The sequence below is a fragment of the Cydia fagiglandana genome, chromosome 10 (assembly GCF_963556715.1).
Source record: "Cydia fagiglandana chromosome 10, ilCydFagi1.1, whole genome shotgun sequence".
Taxonomy (NCBI): domain Eukaryota; kingdom Metazoa; phylum Arthropoda; class Insecta; order Lepidoptera; family Tortricidae; genus Cydia; species Cydia fagiglandana.
The window spans coordinates 2,870,622-2,892,717 of record NC_085941.1 but is presented as its reverse complement, the minus strand read 5'-3'; the positions used below and the strand labels follow the sequence as shown (position 1 = coordinate 2,892,717).

The 22,096-nt window shown below is 38.6% G+C and overlaps 1 protein-coding gene across 1 annotated transcript in view; it reads right to left on the bottom strand.

Annotated features, from left to right (window-relative positions):
- Positions 1–22,096, bottom strand: part of LOC134668129 (max dimerization protein 1-like) — a 474,702-nt gene that overhangs the window by 22,218 nt on the left and 430,388 nt on the right. The window contains exon 5 of the mRNA XM_063525637.1: positions 11,795–12,011. Within this exon, the coding sequence (XP_063381707.1) occupies positions 11,795–12,011 (217 nt within the window). The remainder of the gene's footprint in view (positions 1–11,794; positions 12,012–22,096) is intronic.

Sequence of the window (22,096 nt, the reverse complement as noted above, 5' to 3'; positions counted from 1 at the left end):
GACACTGCCCACCGTTAATCATTCAAACTAAAAAATGAATTGTACGACTAAAATTTAGCACGTCCAATATTCCCCGTCCAAAGTAATTTCAACCATGTCGCTATTGAGTTAAGGTTCATTTGGGGTTGGCGGCGGTTGTATTAATTAGGCTTGGCGCACACCCCAGGCAATCGTATTACGGTATTACGTTAATCGCATGTGTGCAGCTAGCTGACGCGTGACATGCGGTGCATTATATGTACATACCTATGATGTTTAAGTTTGTGAGTATAAGGCCGGGTCCCTATACAGCAGCGGTCGGCAACCTTTTAGCAGCCAAGGGCCACATAGTAGTTAACGAAGATTTTAGCAGACATTGTCGATTGTCAGTACTACATACAAAATAGCCAGGGAGGCTTGCCGACCGCTGCTATACAGGGTGGCCAAAAATAAGTGCATTCTTGTTGCTAGGGAAGTTTTGGGATTATACTGAGCAACTTTTACTATGGGACCAACCCCAAAATCACGAAAAAAATTTACCCTCCTCCCATAGAAAATGGACCAGCCAAAATGAAGCAGCCTTTATTTTTCACGATTTTGGGGTTGGTCCCATAGTAAAAGTTGCTCAGTATAATACTGAAACCTCCCTGGCAAAGGGAATGCACTTATTATTGGCTACCCTGTATAGTTTAAATGCTAGTGCATTGAGATTCACGTACGGACTGCTTATAAAATGAAAACGGAAATTTAGAATTAATTTGATTTCGATTTCTCGGTAAGTTATTACAAAGGCCGATTCGAACATAAATTTCGATATCATTAATTATGTCATTTTGATATAATCTCGCGTTATTTCGCGCTAGCGAGACCTGCAGGCGAATAACTAACATCATTTTGATAACGAAATCTAAGTTCGAATCTGCCTCACGTTCTCACATAAAGTGATGCAGCGGGAATCCTGCGCGGGCGACCCCACGGTGGTGTCGCACTCTTGTGGCGAAAGGATATCTGTCAATCAGTGTCGATAATTGAGTGTGATAGTCCGCGCTTAGTGGGTATTAAAGTGACCACGAGTGATCGACAGTTACTGATTATGAGTGTGTATATGCCTGTAGACATTAGTGAGAATTTACTGGAATTTACACAGTGTCTTGGAGAAATTTGTGCCGTAGTTGAAACAGCTGGTCTAGAATCTGTGATAATCTTGGGTGATTTTAATGCGCATCCTGGTGAGAACTTTGGTAAGGAACTTTTAGAATTTTGTTTAGAAAATGGTTTTACTTGTGCTGATATTGTGAAGTTAGGTTTACACTCTGACAGTTACACGTATCTTAGTGAGGCGCACGGATCTAGACGGTGGTTAGATCACTGTTTAGTATCGGAGTTGGTGTTGAAATCGGTCATTAGTATTAGTATAAATAATGATGTATTTTGGTCTGATCATTTTCCGATGGAAATAGAAATTAACATAAACATTGTACGATGTAAAGTAAACATAGGTAATAGACCGCGAAATTGTGTAATATGGGGTGAGAGGAGTTCAGAACAGGTGAGTGAGTATCATGACGTCTGTAACAACAGGTTGCGTGATATTGACCTTCCTGAGGAGCTCAGAGAATGTTGTAATAGAAACTGTGATAACGTGGGACATCATGTGATTATAAATCACCTGTATAGTAGGATTGTAAGTATTTTAGTGGAAGCGTCTGTATTGAGCTGTAAAAAGTCTGTAAAGCGGAAAGGAGGATATATCACAGGATGGAACAAACATGTGAGTGCGGTGCATAGGGAGGCAAGATTGAAATTTCTGGAATGGGTAGATTGTGGTAAACCCAAGTTTGGAAGTATATACCGTGACATGTGTGATAGCAGGCGCAGGTTTAAGTGTAGGTTAAAATGGTGTCAAAACCACCAAGACCAAATTAAAATGGATGTTTTGGCCTCCCATCGCTCAAATGGCGATTTTAAGTCATTCTGGAAGCACACTAATTCCCTTAACGTAAGACCTAGCCTGCCAGTAAGTGTTAATGGATGTAATGAGCCATCGGAAATAGCAAAGTTATTCAGAGATAAGTTCAAAGTGGAGTCCCCGCTGGGTACCACAGTACAGTCATGCAATGCTGAGTCCGGTGCTGAGTTCACCGTGTTCACATGTAAGGAAGTATCCGATGTGATCCGTCGTATGACGCGAGGAAAGTCACCGGGACACGATGGACTTAGCATCGAGCATCTGCAGGCCGCTGGAGTACACTTACCCAGAGTGTTAACTATGCTATTTTCGTTGTGTATTGGTCATACCTATTTGCCGGATGAGATGTTGAGGACAATTGTCGTACCAATAGTTAAAAATAAAACCGGGGACGTGTCAGACGCAGGTAACTATAGGCCCATCTCATTAGCTACAATAATAGCTAAAGTACTTGACGGGGTGCTTGACTTGCGACTTGGTAGATACCTAAATTTACATGATGCGCAGTTTGGTTTTAGAGCAGGATTATCTACTGAGACCGCCATTTTAAGTCTAAAGCACACCGTCAAGTATTACACTGACAGGAGCACGCCTGTATATGCGTGCTTCCTCGATCTGTCTAAAGCTTTTGACATGGTGTCCTATGGTATCCTGTGGGATAAACTATCATCATGTAAGGTCCCGCGTGAAGTGGTAGATATTTTTAAATATTGGTACGGCAACCAGACCAATACGGTTAGATGGGGGGTAGCACAGTCGGAGGCATATAAGTTGAAATGCGGGGTGAGGCAGGGGGGTCTAACCTCACCGAAGCTTTTCAACTTGTATGTTAACGGGCTGATAGAGGAGCTCAGCAGAATGCCGGTGGGGTGTTATATCGACGGCGTCAGCGTGAACAACATAAGCTACGCCGACGATATGGTGCTGCTGTCCCCCTCTGTCAGTGCACTCAGGAAAATGCTGGGTGTCTGTGAGGCCTACGCAGAAAATCACGGTCTTATATACAACTCCAAAAAGAGCGAAGTCCTAGTTTTCAGGTCAAACAAAATGAACCCTAAGCATGTGCCTTCTATAGCTTTGAAAGGTAATGACCTACAGAGGGTTTCACATTTTAAGTACCTAGGACACTATGTGACGGAGGACCTCAAGGACGATCTCGATTTGGAGAGGGAACGAAGGGCATTAGCGGTCAGAAGCAATATGTTGGCTCGTAGGTTTGCCCGTTGCTCAAAACAAGTTAAAATCACCCTTTTTAAGGCGTTCTGCCAAGTATTCTACACGGGTAGCCTATGGGTCAACTACACGCTAAAAGCCTATAATGCCCTTCGTATCCAGTATAATGATGCCTTCAGAGTCCTGTTGAGGTTGCCACGGTTCTGTAGCGCGTCAGGAATGTTTGCCGAGGCGCGTACCGACGACTTTTATGCGATCAGGCGAAAGCGTGTCGCATCCCTGCTAAACCGCATCCGACGCAGCGACAACAGGATACTGAAGGTAATCGCTGACAGACCAGATAGTTCCATCCTGTGCACTTGGGTCAAAATTATTAATTAAAAAGATATATTTAATATTTTTTAGGACATTTGTTTATTTCTATTTGTACTTTTGACATGAAATCATTATTTATATGAATAACAATATTGTGACATCCTTCAATTCAATTCTAGACAATTTTATTTTACTTATTATTTATTATACATATATCCATGATTCCAATTAATTTTAATTTTATTATAAATCTTGATCTCATTGTCAAAATATTGTGTTAATGATTAATTTTAATGTACTTACTAACATCTAGCTGTAATGTATTATGGTGCTAACAATATTGTATGGAATTTTTATATTCTGAAATAAAGATATTTTATTTTATTTTTTATTTATATAAAGCCGAATTAGTCATGAAGTTTAGCACCAAATCTCTAACTTTATATATCCATAAAATTAAATGCACACTATCGGCTCGATTCGAGAAATGAATTAGACATTAACTAGATACGATATAGTAAAGATATGTGACGTTCCAAGGAAAAAGGTACCTTATGGCGGCCGCAATAATATTGGAGCGGCGTTAATAATAGCGTAAGCGCCAACCACCATAAGGTACCTTTGGCTGTGGAACGTCACATATCTTTACTATTTTTTCATATCTAGTGAATCTCTAATTCATTTCCCGAATCGCGCCGTATATAATTCTCAGATTAATTTAACGAGGAAATTTTACTACTCTGCACATTACTCGCGCTACGGGTTACGTAGCGTCGTAGCGTTGCATTTATTAGTGCTACGAGGGGAATTCGTAGCAGCGAGCATTCGTGCTACGACTACGTTTACGTGTCCGCTACGAGCGAGCGATCGCATTTAAGCTGATGTTGATTATTAACTTGTTTAGCTTTTTTCCTTTGGAATTAGATTACGAGTAATATATGTAGAACACTTATGGCTTGACCAATGGTACAGTCGCCATCAGATATATCGGAGCGGCCAAGGTATTCACAATATCTGAACACGCACTCTAACGCATTGACTATAGAGGCCTGCTCAGATATTTGTGAGCACCTTGACCTGCCTGATTCGAACTTTAACGGCGCGATTCGGGAAATGAATTATAGATTCACTAGATATCAAATAGTAAAGATATGTGACGTTCCACGGCAAAATGTACCTTATTTCGTCTGGCGCTTACGTCGCATAGCACCCCAAAAATATTGGAGCGGCGAAATGTCAGTGTACATTTGAATTGGCCTGTATTTAAGGGCCCGATTCGGATTTTTAAATAGATATCTATTAGAGATCTTTTAGACATCACCAAGATACGATAACGATACGATACGACATTTGCGCGATTCTGGAGATACTCTTGAACGATTTCCACAGGATATGACTTAGAGATCCAATTCACATTTAATAGATATCTTACTCTATCTAACGTAAAAGTGACATTGGTTGCCCGAATTGCGCTGCAAAAGAGAACTAGTTGATGTCTAAACTATAACCTATCTAGAATGGCGGAGCGATTCGGAAAGTGAATTAGAGATTAACTAGATACGATATAGTAAAGATATGTGACGTCCCACGGAAAAGGTACCTTATGGCGGTTGGCGTTTACGATTATTAACGTCGCTCCAATATTTTTGCGGCGCTATGCGACGTAAGCGCCAGCCGCCATAAGGTACCTTTTGCCGTGGAACGTCACATATCTTTACTATTTCATATCTAGTGCATCTCTAATTCATTTCCCGAATCGAGCCGTGGATGTAGTACGTGTCGTCTCTTGTGAATATCTTGAAGTTCGAATACAGCAGTAAGTCGAGTTGTGATGTTTTTACTTTAGCAATTCTAGTGCCAGCCTCGTCTAGCCCCGCACGTCATTAGGGGGTGATTTACGAGGCCTATCGCGCTCTCGCCCTTATTAATTACCGACCTATTGTTAGAGGGAGAAAAATCGACACCTACGAATACGTCTTATTTATACAACAGAGGGCGGCGGCAAGTCAGAATCCCTACTGCCCGATTCGAACTTTAATATACGTCAATTAATAGATCTAGAAACGATGTGGATTAGATATGCCATTAACAAAAGTGACGTTTTTGTCTTTTTATTTAAGCGTATTATGACTGTTTTAATTTTTGGAGATTTTCAACGAAATTAATTTTATTTTTATCTTTAGGTATTCTTCCCTCTTTATTAAGGACACGTCAGATGCCAACCCCAACTGAAGTTTAGGTTAAATTCTTCTCATTGTTTCTAAGCAAAATATGCCATTTTATATCTTGTTATGAACATTATTAATATTAAAATTTCCCAAGCGCCCCAGGCAATTTAAAAAACTTTCTTACATGTTCCAAGGATGGAAGACAATTATTAATGAGGAGACATTTTGTTTTTTTTTTCTCTATTGGGTTTTCTTCATTCTCGTCGCCCTGTAATAAAACTGCGCCTGGGGCCATTAATTGCGTCTGTACGCATGATGAGAGGATGACGGAAGTCGGCTTGCACCAGACGTATGTAGCTTTAATTTAATACAAATGGAGCATTCCACGGGCTGTCCCGTACAAACGCATTTTATTTCCAGTGTTGCGACTTTTTTCTCGGCATTTAAAGCAGGCGATTATTTTTCTGTGCATATTTTTGACCATTTGTCATAGAAAAAGAAACTCTTATACCTTTAAATCTTCAGAAACTTCGCGTTTGTACGGGACAACAGTAGACGATTTCGTGGAATGCTCCAAATACAAAGGCATTACAGTATATTATTTATATAAAATGAATGACTATTTAGAACACAAGTGAAAAATGTTTAGTAAAATAATTTGACCTGTTCCCTGATCGTTTTTTTTGTATTAGAAAAATGATAACCAGTCTTGATGTGTATTTATATTGAAAAACGCTATTAAAAAATATGTTATGTATGAAACGGAAAGAATGTAAATGATCTTATATGCTATTATTATATCGCTTCGAGTTAGACCAAGAAAAGTCTGCAACGATTTTGAAAGCATACGATTGTATACGTCATAATGTCATAGAAGTTTGATGTTTAAAGTAACATTTGCACTGCGTATGCTATCAAAATCGTTGCAGACTTATCGTGGTGTTACTCTACACTCTTTCTAATGCTATAAAAACGAAGTATATATATATAGTTATGTATCGATCTCTACTTGGTCAAGCACGATCACAAGCTGACCTAAATGCCCACATGCCGATGGCCGCGAGGCAGCGTACTGGAAAAGATTTACAGACGAATATCCTAGCTTGATTTATGGACAGGGCCCTGATCACTGTTATAATAAATGAGATAATGGTGTTATGATGTATTAGGTATGTATCAAAGAGAATAGAGTGTATAGAGACGCTGGTGGCCTAGCAGTAAGAGCGTGCGACTTTCAATCCGGAGGTCGTGGGTTCAAACCGCGGCTCGTACCAATGAGTTTTTCGGAACTTATGTACGAAATATCATTTGATATTTATCAGTTGCTTTTCTGTGAAGGAAAACATCGTGAGGAAACCGGACTAATCCCAATAAGGCCTAGTTGCCCCTCTGGGTTGGAAGGTCAGATGGCAGTCGCTTTCGTGAAAACTAGTGCCAACGTCAATTCTTGGGATTAGTTGTCAAGCGGACCCCAGGCTCACATGACCCGTGGCAAAATGCTGGGTTAACGCGAGGAAGAAGTAGAGTGTATAGAGACGGATTGTCAAAGTAAATTATGTAGCCACTGTAAATTTACTGGCATCCTTCGACAGAACATAAAACTGTTAGAACGCCATTTGACTTTGATCCTTATTCTTTCACTGATGTGTAAACCTATTAAATATTAATATTAACGCCATCTACTCGACTATAGGCCAAAGATATGGTGCCATCTTTTCGAGCGATGGCGCCATAACCTTCAGCCTACTCTCGAGTAGATGACGTTTATATTAATATTTAACAAGTTAACACATATCAGTAAAAGAATAAGGATCAAAGTCAAACGGCGTTCTGACAGTTTTAATCGTCAGTCGAAAGATGGCAGTAAATGTACTGTAGCTACATAATTTACCATGACAGTAACTCTCTATTTCAAATTCTCTTTGGTATGTATGGTGCGGATGTGTTTCTAAGGTGTGCAGTCAACCGAGGTTGGAGGGGTAATTGTATCGACACATATCAATGTTCTATAACTTTCCGAATAACATACTTCCTTAGGGCCCCCCCACATCTAGCGTCTTTCGAGCGTCGGCGTCTGTCGGCGTCTGGTCAGCGCTATGGAAAATGACGTCGCTGCGCAGTTGCGTCGACGTTGCGTCGAGCAGCGGCCATAGAGTTGTAGACGCCGATGCTCGAAAGACGCTAGATGTGGGCCCTTACTTATCACTACACCTTATAAAACAAAGTCCCCCGCTGCGTCTGTTTGTGTGTTTGTATGTTCGCGATAAACTCAAAGACTACAGAACGGATTTTCATGCGGTTTCCAACTATCAATAGAGTGATTCTTGAGGAAGGTTTAGGTGTATAATTTGTTAACCCGTGCGAAGCCGGGGCGGGTCGCTAGTATACTTTATAACCTGTTCATGAAGTTGTTACCAAGAAACGGTATAGGTACTTAAAATTTGTTCCGTTTACTTTCTTATTTAAATTGTGGCTGTAAATTTATGGCTTCAAGGGAATAGGTGTGAGAAAAGTTTGTATTTCATTAAACTTTGCACAAAGGGTGGTGAAACTTATCAAGTTCATGAAACAAATGAACCCAGATGAATAAAATAAAATATACTCGTTATTTAAATTTTACTATCTGTGAAATTGAGCTTTGCTCGCAAAACATTTATAAAATTCGAAAATGCGCGTTTTTCCAGAGATAAGACTTAGTTAGATCGATTTATTGGCCCCGAGAATCCATATAGAAAATGTAATCGAAATCGTTAGAGCCGTTTCCGAGATCCCCGAAATATATATATAAATAAACAAGAATTGCTCGTTTAATATAGTAATAGGTACTATTTAGTATAGGTACTTAAATTCTTAAGTACAGGAAAAAATTGTCGATTTTTGGTAATTATTCATCTTCCTCGCGTTATCCCGGCTCGGCTGTTTGCCATGGCTGATGAGAGCCTGGGGTCCGCTTGGCAACTGATCCCGAGAATTGGCGTAGGCGCTAGTTTTTACGAAAGCGACTGCCATCTGACCTTCCAACCCAGAGGGGCAACTGTGCCTTATTGGGATTAGTCCGGTTTCCTTACGATGTTTTCCTTCACCGAAAAGTACCTAACTGGTAAATATCAAATGATATTTCGTACATACCTAGGTTCCAAAAAACTCATTGTTACAAGCCGGGGTTTGAACCCGCGACCTCCGGATTGAAAGTTGTACGCTCTTGCCGCTGCCTAGCGGTAATTATTATCGAAGTATAAATAGTGAAATTATTGTCGAAGCACATTCTTAAGCAGTCTCATTCCACAGAATAATTAATATACTACCGTACAGAAAGGAAACTTCCTACAAAACCGAAGTTTGACAGCGGTTCAGGGTCGAATCATGCTGTCCCTTTCTAATATATCACACTACCCCTTTCGGCTATTTAGGGTTGTCAAAAATCAAGTGATTATCTTATCTGTGGTCGTGCACGCGAAAGGAAGTCAAGTGGTGCCAACCCTAATAATGGCTCGGAGCAATGCTGAGCCGAGCGGAGCCGAGTTTGACCGAAGTCAGGAGTTTCGCACCCTTGCTCATTCTTAATCTGCCAACGTTTTATTTGCAATAAAAACAGCAATATATCCTTAAAATATTCAAATTTAAACAAGAGGCAACCGGCCCTTAACGACCGCCGCGCCACACGAACCGGCCCAATGACTCGCCTAATCTCCCACTATTTACACTATAAACGACCTATTTACATAACAATATACACTAATATCACCCCAATATCGCTGTTATAAAGGCGATTTTTCCAACAATGCCTAAAGGATTTATGACTGCGTCTTGGACAGTTAAATTGGTAAAGTTAATGCATAAATAAAAGGTAACAATATAGGCCGCCCGTTGTGGCCTGTACAAGGCTCTTCGGTTGGAGTTTGCAGTTTGTCTAAAGTAACCGTTTTAGAACCTTACTGCATTGAAATAAGGCCTAATATAGGCTTAAGGGTAAACTTGACTATTCAATTTCAAGAAGAAAACCCTTGCTAAGGCACTTTTGATTGTTTTGTCATTATGTGGTGATGGGAAAATAATGAGATACTTTTGCTTAAATACTTAGTTCTTTCATTCTACTTCAAAGGAATTTAGGTCATACGTCTGTGAGTTATCGATTATGAAGTCTAAGCTTAACCAATATATTGCAGATAATGGTCAAATAAAATTTTGACAATAATGGCGGATTTTGCCTTTTGTGAGACCCGATATGTTATAAGATTTGATCCTTAATGTTATCTTACGTGGCATGCAGTACAGATTGGTAATTACTATTAATGCCATGGATAAATGAGATACCTTTATTATTGGAACCGCTTTTAATGACTATACTTTTACCTAAAATTAATATAAGTACCTGTAATAGTTACGGACCAAGTAAATTGTCATTATTGAATATTTCGCTTATTAGTGAGTGTTCCGTACAAAACTTTGTTCACGGAACACTTATGGGATCACTTCGGTCTTGCAAATCAGTTATTTTCATTTTATAATACTTAAACCAAAAAAAGAACTGTGAGCCATAATATATTACACTTGTATGTAATAAATCAGAAATACAGAGCCTAAATCTTTGAAGATAGGACCTTGAAATTTGGGTGGTAAAAATTGGATTACGTGCGTACGTGAACGAACGTAAGCGGAGGCTAGTAACAAATATATGTATAAGAACCATACTCTGGCTTGACAGAGGTCCTTCGGTTTGACGCTTAAAAAGTGCGAGAACAAGTGAAACTTACCTACTTTAAGTTGATTTCGATAAAATTTTAAAATGATGTAAGTATTCTATAATTTGTAGTAGTCCATATTTAATTAATCACTAGCACTGGTACGGTTTTGTCCTTTAAAACGTGGCTATAATAAGAAATGCCTTTTGATCAAAAAGACGGGCTATATCTTGTAGAAATCGGGCTGCACCCGGCATTCGTCTGCCCCGGGCAATAATGGATAATGTTGTTGAATTTACATAAACGCCGAACGACGTGATTCGCCGCTAACGGCTGATAATCGCCTTCAGAACAGTTTAGCGGTGCTGACAGGGGCATAGTTTTGGTAATGTGGTTGCCGCTTTATAAAATGTGTCTCGATAATATACATATTTCGCTTTAGGTCATGATAACCAAAATAAATCAGCCGGCGTATTATGGATGGCTTTATCCATTTTTATCCACGTGATAAAATAACTGTCACTTTTTAACACCGTGGGATAGAAAGTGACGGACACCGTTTTATCACGCTGTCACGACAAAAACGACCATCATATCCGTAATAGTTTGCTATGTTTGTCATCACCGTTATATGTTAAAAATGAGAAACTGGTCATGCGTGGCTTAACTTGTCATGGTGTCAAAGAATAAATGTCAAGACACCGTCAAACAGACAGATAGTAACGCTACGTCCTTATGTAATACCTACAGAAGTACAGAGTCGCCATCAGATATATCGGAGCGGCCAAGGCGTTCACAATATCTGAACAAGCGCTCTAACGCCTTGACAACAGAGGCGTGTTCAGATATTTGTGAGCACCTTGGCCGCTCCGATATATTTGATGGCGACCGTACAAAAGCCTCGGCCACGAAACGCACTCCATTTGTTTTAACTAATGTATGATATTGGTCAGCGTCGAGCGTGCGAATCCGGAGCGTGCGTTCAAATACCAATTTATGCTGTAGGTAGGCGTCAAAGGCTCTTCACACTTTCGTCATTATTAGGCCTTGTGCATCTTTACAGATGATTTAAGCAGCATCTATGACTTACCTATGTTATCTAGCGACAGCGTCGCTCGTGGCTATATAACCCGATCCTTGAACGGTACAGTCGCCCACATTTGTGACAAATTAAAGTGCATTGAGGATCCGCATCGAGGCGACCCTCATCGCGCATGTGTTTTATTGCCCGTTTTCGGGCCAAGTGTTGAAACCACGACCTATCATGGGTTTCGCGACCTCTTAGAAGGCTGTTCCTCCACTCCACGCGGTTTATAGCTAGGTCTTCCCATGAGTCGCAGTTGATGTTAAACGCAACCATGTCGCGCTTTGCGCAGTCCTTAAAGCGGAGTAATGGGCGTCCGACGTTGCGCTTGCCTACTGCAATTTGGATCAGCATAGTCTGTCTGGGCAAACGAGCACTGTCCATGCGTCCATGCTGTTTCGTATTGGGCTCAAAAAGTACTCACCGCTCTCGGAGACACTAGAAGGTGACCGCTCGGCAGTGGAGACGCCGGACGAGCTCTCTAGCGACGAGCACGAGTCCGCGCGCGTGTGCGTGAGCGACTCTGAGAGCCGAGCCGAGGGCGAGGCACGCAGCTGCGCGAGCCGCCGCCGCAGGTAGCGCTGCTCGCGCGCGAGCTGCTCTCTGTGTGACGCGTGCCGTTTTTCCCGTTCTTCTAGACTCTGGAACAAGGGAATATACATGTACAGTGAAACCTGGATAAATGAAATCTCAAGGGACCGACAATTTCGTGTCAGTTAACCAGATTTTTCATTTAAGCAGGTCGTGCCAATTAACGAAGTTCAAAAAATCGTTGTTTCAATTATAGAGGTTCTCATTAATAGAGGTTGCGTTCTGACAAATTTCTTTTATGGAGGTGCACATAACCATTGAAAGTAGATTTACAAGCTTACGTTACGCAGGGTTTCTAGTCTATATACAGTGTATCAATTAGCTTTTACATTAATAGGTACTTTCTAGATTTATAATGGAGTTTCAGTTGTCCTTCTAGTCTCAACAAATATTAACGATCCCCAGACGATCAATCGTGATTGTCAAACACGTTACATTTATGTTTTTGTGTTAGTAGCAAAGATATCTATAACTCCGTATAAGATAAAATAAAGTAAAAAAAAAGTCACATATCTAGCCAAGTAGTAGAAAAGAAAAGGATCTTAGTAAATGCCCTAAATGACTATTGGCTAGAAGGGGATGGCAGTAACGATATCAGCTAGCCATCTCCGTCGTTACGGAGACCACGTAGCGCATAAAACCCATCGGCGGTCCCTGGACGAGGGCTGTCAGTTCTGTCTATGCCCTATATTGAGTCGAAATTATCTGCCCGATGGGACTAAGCGGGATAGATAACGTGATGGGAATAAGAGCAAGCGAGATCGAAGAAACACGTCTTCACCGATCAGGAGGTCAATTCGAACGTTGATATCGAACATTTTGATATCTATAGCTATCTATGTCCTTCGGTAAGTTTTTACAATTTTCTGATTATTGTAGAATTAGTACCTAACGAAAAACGAATACCATATTATAAGCTTCTAACTAACTCTTGTAAGTAAAAAAAACATCTGATTGATTTTTTTTCGCATAGTTGTGTTTAAACATCAAACTGTGTAATTTTTTTTTGCTATAATGCAGACATATTGTAGAGAAGAAAATGGGAACTATGTCTGCATGAAAAAGCGCTTTGCTTTCGTCTTACTACACAAGTGTCATCTTCACATGCACATATTCTTACTCAAAATTCGGTTGTTCAGCATAAAGGCCGCATGCGGTAACCCTGCTGTATGATAGTATGTATGATATATTCGCGTATAAATCTGCCGTCTACTGACCACAGTCTTTTATTTTGCCACAGATTATGGAATGAAGGTAACATTCGGATTGAGACTGCACCGGCGTTATTGCTATAATATTATGGAGCGACATTGCCGCTATTCGTCATTTATTCGCGTCGCTGTCATTGTCAATTTCCATAGTAAAGTGCAGCTGTCGTTGGAAATGAACTGTCATCTTGATAATCATTAATCAATGTTGTCGACTTGTCGTGCGAATTTTTCAGTCGCAGCAAATATCAAAAAGATTAGTTTTGTGAGACTTTTTAAATTTGTCTTTTTTTGCAACAATGCTGCTGCAGCGCGACATTACTGTCAAAAACTGCTATTGTCAAAAACCTGGGCATCAACATTCATTTTGACATTTACTGCGACAATCGGCCTGATTCGATCTTTAAGATACGTCAAATATTACGTGATAAATATGGATTAGATATGTCAGTGTCAAAGGTGACGTTTCTTCAAACAAAAACGTCACTTTTGACACTGAATGTCGCGCCGCAATTCTACAGCAGTAACGCTGGTAGTCTGAATCCAAATAGTAGCTTAACGCAAATTTTTCATCTCGCCTCTGAATTATACGGAAAGCGATAGATATTATAAAGCTTAAAAATTATGGAACGCGGCGTAACGCTTGCTTTTTCCATTACGCTTGCAAATTCGGACGTGGCACATATTGCGTTGCGGGAGATTTGCGAGCGTGTGCTGTTCGTATGAAAGTTGCCAGTGTGTATTGCCAATTTCGTTAATATGGTGGTCAATTTACATATAACTTGACCACCATATTAACGAAATTGGCATAGCTATTAGCTAATAGGTACCATCAAATCAATTGAGATGTTAAAGGAAGTCAGTTCGTTCCGTTCATTTTTTGAACAATGTACAGTTGGGAAAAATTCAGCTATAGATAATGATGTATATACAACGAGACATATAAATTATATTTTGTATTTATTATTAATTTATTACACTTATACTTATAGTATGTACTTGACGAAGCCTGCGTTGCTAATCACGAACTATGAATGTTTTTTGTTATAATTAATTTACTTTGGTTTTATTTGAATAATTATATACGTCAATAAGTTGAATCAGTGACACTATTTTCCTTTTAACTACTAGAGAAAAGAAGATTTATGATTTTGAGAACCCGAAAGTACCAAAGTACAAAACATGCGTCAGAAAGGTATTAAAAAATACAAAATATTGTATTTAGAACGCGAAAAAACCCTGCTAACTCGGTTAATTTGTTACATGTCTAACATAACGTACGATTTCCAAAAGAAATAAACGTAAAAACAAATGGAAAAGAAAAATAAACGATCAAACGTCGCGATATTAGATCCGGAACGAAAAAGTGAAGGCATATAGTCGGAATGGGCCGATGACATGAAAAATGACGACACGGGAAAGGCGTATCGTTCAGCCGTTACTGGAGAGAAAGCTATTAAACAACATACAATCTTTCACACTGTTGACTGATACTTCGTAAACCTTAATGTAATAAACTTAAGGTACAGCTGAAGTCAGACACGAATGGTGCTGCCAGTAGTCTAAATTGTTAACTTATCATTTCTAAGCCTTATTGGAAAGACGGATGGTAAGTTTATAAGTTAGTTGCTGGTTAGTACATGTGTGCCACCGTGTGAAGTTCGTTTGGATTACTAGTGACTACACATCGGTAACTCGTGGCACTTAGGTAGCGATTGACAATTTCTAACAGACTAGTGATGTGACAATGTTCTTCCTACACGAGTCGAGAAAAAGAAATCACTAAAAAATAGTACATTATTGTCGAGGCTCGGAAGTAGCTACTTGCAGGCTGAGGATTCGTTTTAAACGGACGACCTTGGGAGTCCGTTTAATTGAATCCGAAGCCAGCAAGTAGCCTTCCAGCCGAGTCATATATAGTGCTTTTCTCAAAAATGGTGCAAGAAATATAAATATCATAGAAATATTTTACAAAACCAACGTTCTTACGTATATATATTCACAGAAAAAAGTCCTTGCCGCCTTTTTGTTTTTTTAATAAAAAAATAGAAGTGTATTTTTCTGCCGAAAATACGCCAACCTATTTGAGACAACTAAATAGTCGCGGTACTAATCATCTGTTTGGCTGTTTAATGGGCCTGTGCCTTCATTTAATATGGCCATATCAAATTTTAAAAAGTTTGGAACTCGACAAATAATGGAATTTGTATGCAACATTGCAGTCCCAAAAGCGAGACTGCAATGTTTTTAACTTTTTAATTTTTGAGTGACCATAAACTACGCGCTTCGCGACCTATTTTTTAGACGGCAAAGTCGACCTTGCCGTCCATTTTTGAGAAAAGGAATGTTAATCTTTTAATACATGACGTTCGTGATAAACAATTAATATTTGTACCAAATTTTCACAAGTCAGCCTACGTCTTCTAATATGGCTAGGCTTTCAATACAACCTATTGCCAAAAACGTCTCTAGTTTATTTATACAGTCCAAATCGTATTGAGTGACATAAAAGCCCATAGGATTCTACGACCCACATAAAAGCAATGTATCGTAGACACGGCGGCCTATTCTGTAATAACAATTTGATTTGGTTTTCATCTTATTTTGATACGACCTTATGTCAATATGCGCCGCTGCATACGATACAATACAAATACTATTTAAATACAAATACAAACCGGCCAAGTGCGAGTCGGACTCGCGCATGCAGGGTTCCGTACTATTACGCAAAAATACGGGGAAAAAATCACGTTTGCTGAATGAGAGCCCCACTTAAATATTTATTTAATAGCAGAATTGGCCTCAAGACAGTCTGTAATTCAGAGTAATTCTATTCCAATTACATGTCATTTCCATTGATTTGATGGCAATCTGAACGAATTTGGTATCGTTCGAGATTGGCGTGTTTGTGGTTATATACAGGGTGGCCAAAAAACACGTGTATTCCCGTTGCCAGGGACGTTTTGGGATTATACTGAGCAACTTTTATTATGGAACCAACCCCGAAATCGCGGAAAAAAATTTACCCTCCCAAAAAATTGATAAAACGTATAAAACAGCCAAACTTTTTTTCGCGGTTCCGTAAAAGTTGCTCAGTATAATCCGAAAACCTATGACAACGGGAATGCACTTATTTTTTAGCCATCCTGTATGTATATTGGTGTGGTGCTAGACTGTGCAAGCAAGCATGGTATTTATATTTAATTATTAACAGATATTGTAAACTCAGCACGTGAAATTCATTAGTTATTCCACATACATTATTTCAACATCCCGCTTCTGTTTACGAAAATCATCCAGCGTAAATAGTGAAAATTTTCAAGTTCCCGTAACGATAGCAATATTTCATCTCCTTGAATAAGGCGGGCAACACTACGATTTATTACCCGCTTCCCGACTGTTCCGCTGCCTCTTTACGAATTTAAAAACAAACACTTCGAATGATTCATAAACGCGTTTTCATAATTCGAATGATAAATAAAATACAGCGCGATTTGAAAAAGGAACGCGAGATATATAGCATGACTGACAAGTCAAATCAGCTTCTTATTTTGAAATGTCAAAATAATTTGCCACAGTGAATTTTTATGGAACACAGACATGTGACGTCACGGCCAAGTTATAGGTACTCTGGCACAGCGACCTCTTCAGTAGAAAAAGGCGACTTTTAAAAATTTAGGCGCGGTGAAAATTTGTTTTCGCACTTTTTTCTAATTGGGTGTAAAAAGTTGGGTGTGTTTCAGTATACATCTTTATCGGTTCCAAGTTATTAAATAGAATGTGTCAAAAAGTAACTCAGTTTGTTGTTGTTTTTATAATAATTTTCTAGTGCTTTATTTCGTATGGTGTGAAATAATTTATTTTAAGTCGACATCCAGAAATTCGAATATTATATAGCTGGTCAAGCAGATCTTGTCAGTAGAAAAAGACGGCAAATTTGAAAAAAGTAGGCGCGAAGGGACATCGTACCATAGAAAATTTGAATTTCGCGCCTTTTTTTACTGACAAGATTTGCTTGACCAGCTATATTTATCAGTATTCGAATCCACAAATACTAACGTCTTCATTTGAAAAAGGAACGCGACAATGAAATCAATCGAAGAACGACAGAACGGCAACATAACGCAATGAATTCCAATTATAAAGACGCCTATATTGTCTATGGTCCACGCCCGGTTTACAAGTTAAACCGTACAAAAACTCGCTGCCGGCATTTCTCATGCAGATTGGAAAACTTTCGTAATAACCAATTAAATTATAACCGATACTCCGCTTGTCTCGGAGTTCGATGTTTAAAATTCATCAAAGTCATTTATGTTTGTGTTTTATCTAGTTAGTGATTTGGTTTCCGTTTCTTTTTACGGCCGTGAGTTGGCATTCGATTTAGAATACGTGCATAGAATTTGATCACTTCCCGATTTCCGATTGAGCTGAAATTTTGCATGCATGTATAAATCGGATGACAATGCAATATTACGGTACCATCGAGCTGATCTGATGATGGAGACCAGAGGTGGCCATAGGAACTCTGTGATAAAACAACGAAACCTAATTGTGTTTGGGGTTTTTAGAATTGTCTCGATGAGTATTAATTGCCTGTGGAAAGAAAAGTATAGTCAGCGATAAAAGATTGTACTTACGCTATATATGAAATTTTTGCCAAAAACTTATTATAATCCATTTTTAAAGCCCAATAATCTTTTATACGAATTTTCGGTCAAAGCATTCAACAAAAATCACCCAATACGTCTTTTCACCTAAAATTAATCCATTCCTTTTCACGAGAACACCATTCATACAACAAATCTCTGGATAAATGTGTGCTCAAGCGATAAACGGCCTTAGTGCGTATGAAAGTCGTGTGTTTATAGCATGAATATTGTATAACTCTGTATCAGACATGCGGGGTGTGGGAAATGACCGAACGAGGTGGTCTTATCTTATGGAACTTTCAGTGGGAGTAGCAGAGAAAGCGCTATTATTTTTTGTCTTTGTCATAGTCTCACTTTTTCTTTCTGCCTACTTCTTAAAAGTCCTAAGTGACGTAGACGTTTCTTCTTGCCCGCCGTTTTTATGGTGGGCGACAATGAACCCGACGAAATTACGTAGATTGTTTTTGGTATGTTGGCAGGAATGTTAAAACGTGTTTTTGATTTTGTCGCATTGCGTATGTTCTGTCCCTCACCGGCGATAGAAAATATACTATTAAATCTATGGTTTATAGTAGTTTTTTAACCGACTTCCAAATCTCAAAGAAGGAGGTTATCAATTCGGTTGTATGTTTTTTTTTATTTTTTTTATTTTTTTTTTTATTTTTTTTTATGTTTGTTACTCCATAACTCCGTCATTACTGGACCGATTTTGAAAATTCTTTTTTTGATTGAATGTATATGCATACAGATTGGTCCCGTTTTTGTCAAAATCCAGTTCTGATGATGGGATCCATGAGGAATCGAGGGAACTCCTCAAATCTTAAAGGCATACACATAGTGATTTTTGGTTTTTTATCAACAAATCAAGCATATACACCCAAAAAAGTGACATTTGATGAAGTGGAACTGCTGATGATGATCAGAACGGAACTCTTCAACGACGCATAGTTCACGGTTGGCGATTTGTCCTCTTCGTTATGTTTGTTAAGCAAGTTAAATTTTTAAGCCACATTTTTGTCAAGCTCGAGTTCTGATGATGGGATCCATGAGGAATCAAGGGAACTCCTCAAATCTTAAAGGCATGCGTATAGAGATTTTTGTATTTACATCAGAAAATCAAGCATTTTCATTAAAAACTGTTTCATTTGATGAAGTGGAACTGCTGATGATGATCAGAACAGAACTCTTCAACGACGCATAGTTCACGGTTGGCGATTTGTCCTCGTCGTTATGTTTGTTAAGCAAGTTAAGTTTTTAAGCCACATTTTTGTCAAGCTCGAGTTCTGATGATGGGATCCATGAGGAATCAAGGGAACTCCTCAAATCTTAAAGGCATGCGTATAGAGATTTTTGTATTTACATCAGAAAATCAAGCATTTTCATTAAAAACTGTTGCATTTGATGAAGTGGAACTGCTGATGATGATCAGAACAGAACTCTTAAACGACGCATAGTTCACGTTTGGCGATTTTTCCTTTTCGTTATGTTCGTTAAGCAAGTTAAGTTTTTAAGCCACATTTTTGTCAAGCTCGAGTTCGAGTTAGAGGGAGCAAGTGATAGTGCATGGCTGCGTCCCTTGGAGTGGCCGGCGTTGGCCCATCCTGTAGAGGAGCCATTACACAAGCGAAATGCTAGTAAAAAAGTGGGTGGTTTTACCTCCTTTTCTACATAGTGTACCATCTACAATAATCTTTCATCGGCCCCCATGGAAGTCGGTTTTTTTTTCTTAAAAATTATGTATGGTAAGTTGTAATATATGGCGGTGTGACAGTATAATTCAGACATGAGCTAGAAGTACCGAGCAAAGGTCACTGTTAGTGTTACGTAACGCGGGATATGACGAATGTTTTGGGGTGAAAATGTATTTGCTGACGGTATCAGAAATGTATTAGGTAGGGTGATAAATATTTTCCGTTTTTGTAGGCTTTTAATAAAATGGTTGAATTGTCGGTGGCCTTTCTTTTTAGACATATGAATGAAGCACCTTTAATTCATGCAAGTGCATGTCGGACCACGCATGTTGTAATTAACGAGAATGCACTTATCAGCTTATAGAAAACTAAGTAGTTTAATGCGATCCGAAAGTACAATTATTTGATCATGTAATCTTTTCATCTGCCGACGTCAACTGGCTTAAGAAGCCATTTGAGGGTAGATTTTGTTTACTCTTAAATACTTAAAGATACAGACTATAGTAAGTACAATATACCAAAGTAGTAAAATATTGTGTAAGAGGCAAATGGGCCCACACTAGATTGATGCGGCACTACCGTGGTAATGACTTCGCTTGAACGGTCCTCGCGCCACGCTGGGATGGCTTTTGTGAAATAAAAATGAGAATTTTCTGAAGCAACTTAATAAAGTTATTTGACGAAAGGTGCCTCTAATATGCTTGATGTATTCTGTAATCGAAAAGTGAAAAGAAGAGAGAATAAAATAATTTTAATGTAGGCCATTTTAAGCAAGGTTAAGGGCTCGCATGCGATTTTAGTTACATATTTAATTACACAAAGGGGTCTACAGCGATATAATTTCATTGTTTTTACCTTTAATTCCGACGTTTCAGCTGAGTTGCACCAGCTATGGTCACGGAAAGACTGACGTCCCAACAAATGTCAACGGAGATATTAATAAAACACCACTAAACTACCCGAAATTAGTTTATAAAAATGTTCGGGGTAGACAAAGAAATTGCAGCTACCCGTTAATGTTTAATGTTTATTGTCCACGGCACGACACGCAACACTCACACCGCTGTATTCGAACAATGAGATACGTCAAATACTAGATATTGAAACGATGTGGATTAGACATGTCAGTGTCAAACAAGTGTCAAAAGTGACGTATTTTTTTGAAGAAACGTCAATTTTGACACTTGTTTGACACTGACATATCTAATCCATATCTTTTCTAGATCTATTAACTGACGTATATTAAAGTTGGAATCGGACCGACAGTATCCGTACACTGGTCCGAAGATATATCCGTTGAAACGTCGGAATTAAAGGTAAAAGCAATGAAATTATATCGCGGTAGACCCGTTTGTGTAATTAAATATGTGTACAAAACGCGAGAGTTTAAAGCTATTTTAGTTAGGTAAATTGCGAACTATTGAGGTTAAATATTGAGATTTAATTTTAATTTATAAATGAAATAATGTGCCTGACTTTAAAAAACTACTACAAACATTTTACGTAACAGCTACTCACTCCATATAAAATGAACTAAGGTTGATCAAGCAGATCTTGTCAGTAGAAAAACGGCAAAATTTGAAAAATTTAGGCGCGAAGGGATATCATCTCATAGAAAATTTGAATTTCGTGCCTTGTTCTGATGGCAAAATTTGCGTGACTATCGATATCATCATTACACGCGATAGGTAGTGACCTACGATTCTAAATATAAAATAATGAACAATACGAGTGAACCTCATTTCGAATTTGAATTCTATTTTCAAATAAGACAGCGGATAGAAATAATTTCGTTCGACGGGCAGCGACAGCGTTATTGTCATGTCGGGGTAGACATGACTGGCGGTTGGATCGTCTGTTGCGGATTTAAAAATAAATGCGATGTGTCTATGACACTTTAATGGCAGCATGTCGTAATGAAATGAAAGAAATGAGGTTTGAAATTTGGTCTAGGTCTTTCGATAAAATTAAATTATTCAAGTGCAATCGTATAAATAATTTCAATTCTTGCTAGCTTCGTGAATTCATATTAAATATAATAGAATATAAAATCGCTAGCGGGTATTTGGAATAATAAAATTTATTAGATTAGCTTGAAGTCCCTTATACAATAATAGGGATGTTTCCTCTACTTAAAATTAATTATTTCACACCGTGCACGGAAGCACCAGATAATAATTAGAAAAACATAGACAGCAGTTATTTTTAAGCACTATTTCTATTTAATAAATCGGATTGAAATATAAAAAGTAGGTGAGTTGACTGTGACGTCACTACATTCGTTTTCATATAAATTCCATATTAGCAAATTGTTTTGACAGTTCTAAAAAAGAAGCTGATTTGACTAGTAGGAATGTAGCCTATTGGTAATAATTATTGGATGTTATTCAAAATTATAGGTATTTTGGCAATGGCATTCCAACCAAAATCTGTACTGAAAATAATTATTACATGTAATAAATGTTATCTGCTTTGTGTGCCAAATAAATTAATAAAAATAATGTAGCTCGTAATTTTCAGAGTTCTATACTTATGTATAACTTTACGATGCAACGGTTCTTATTTTTTACGACATGAATAACTT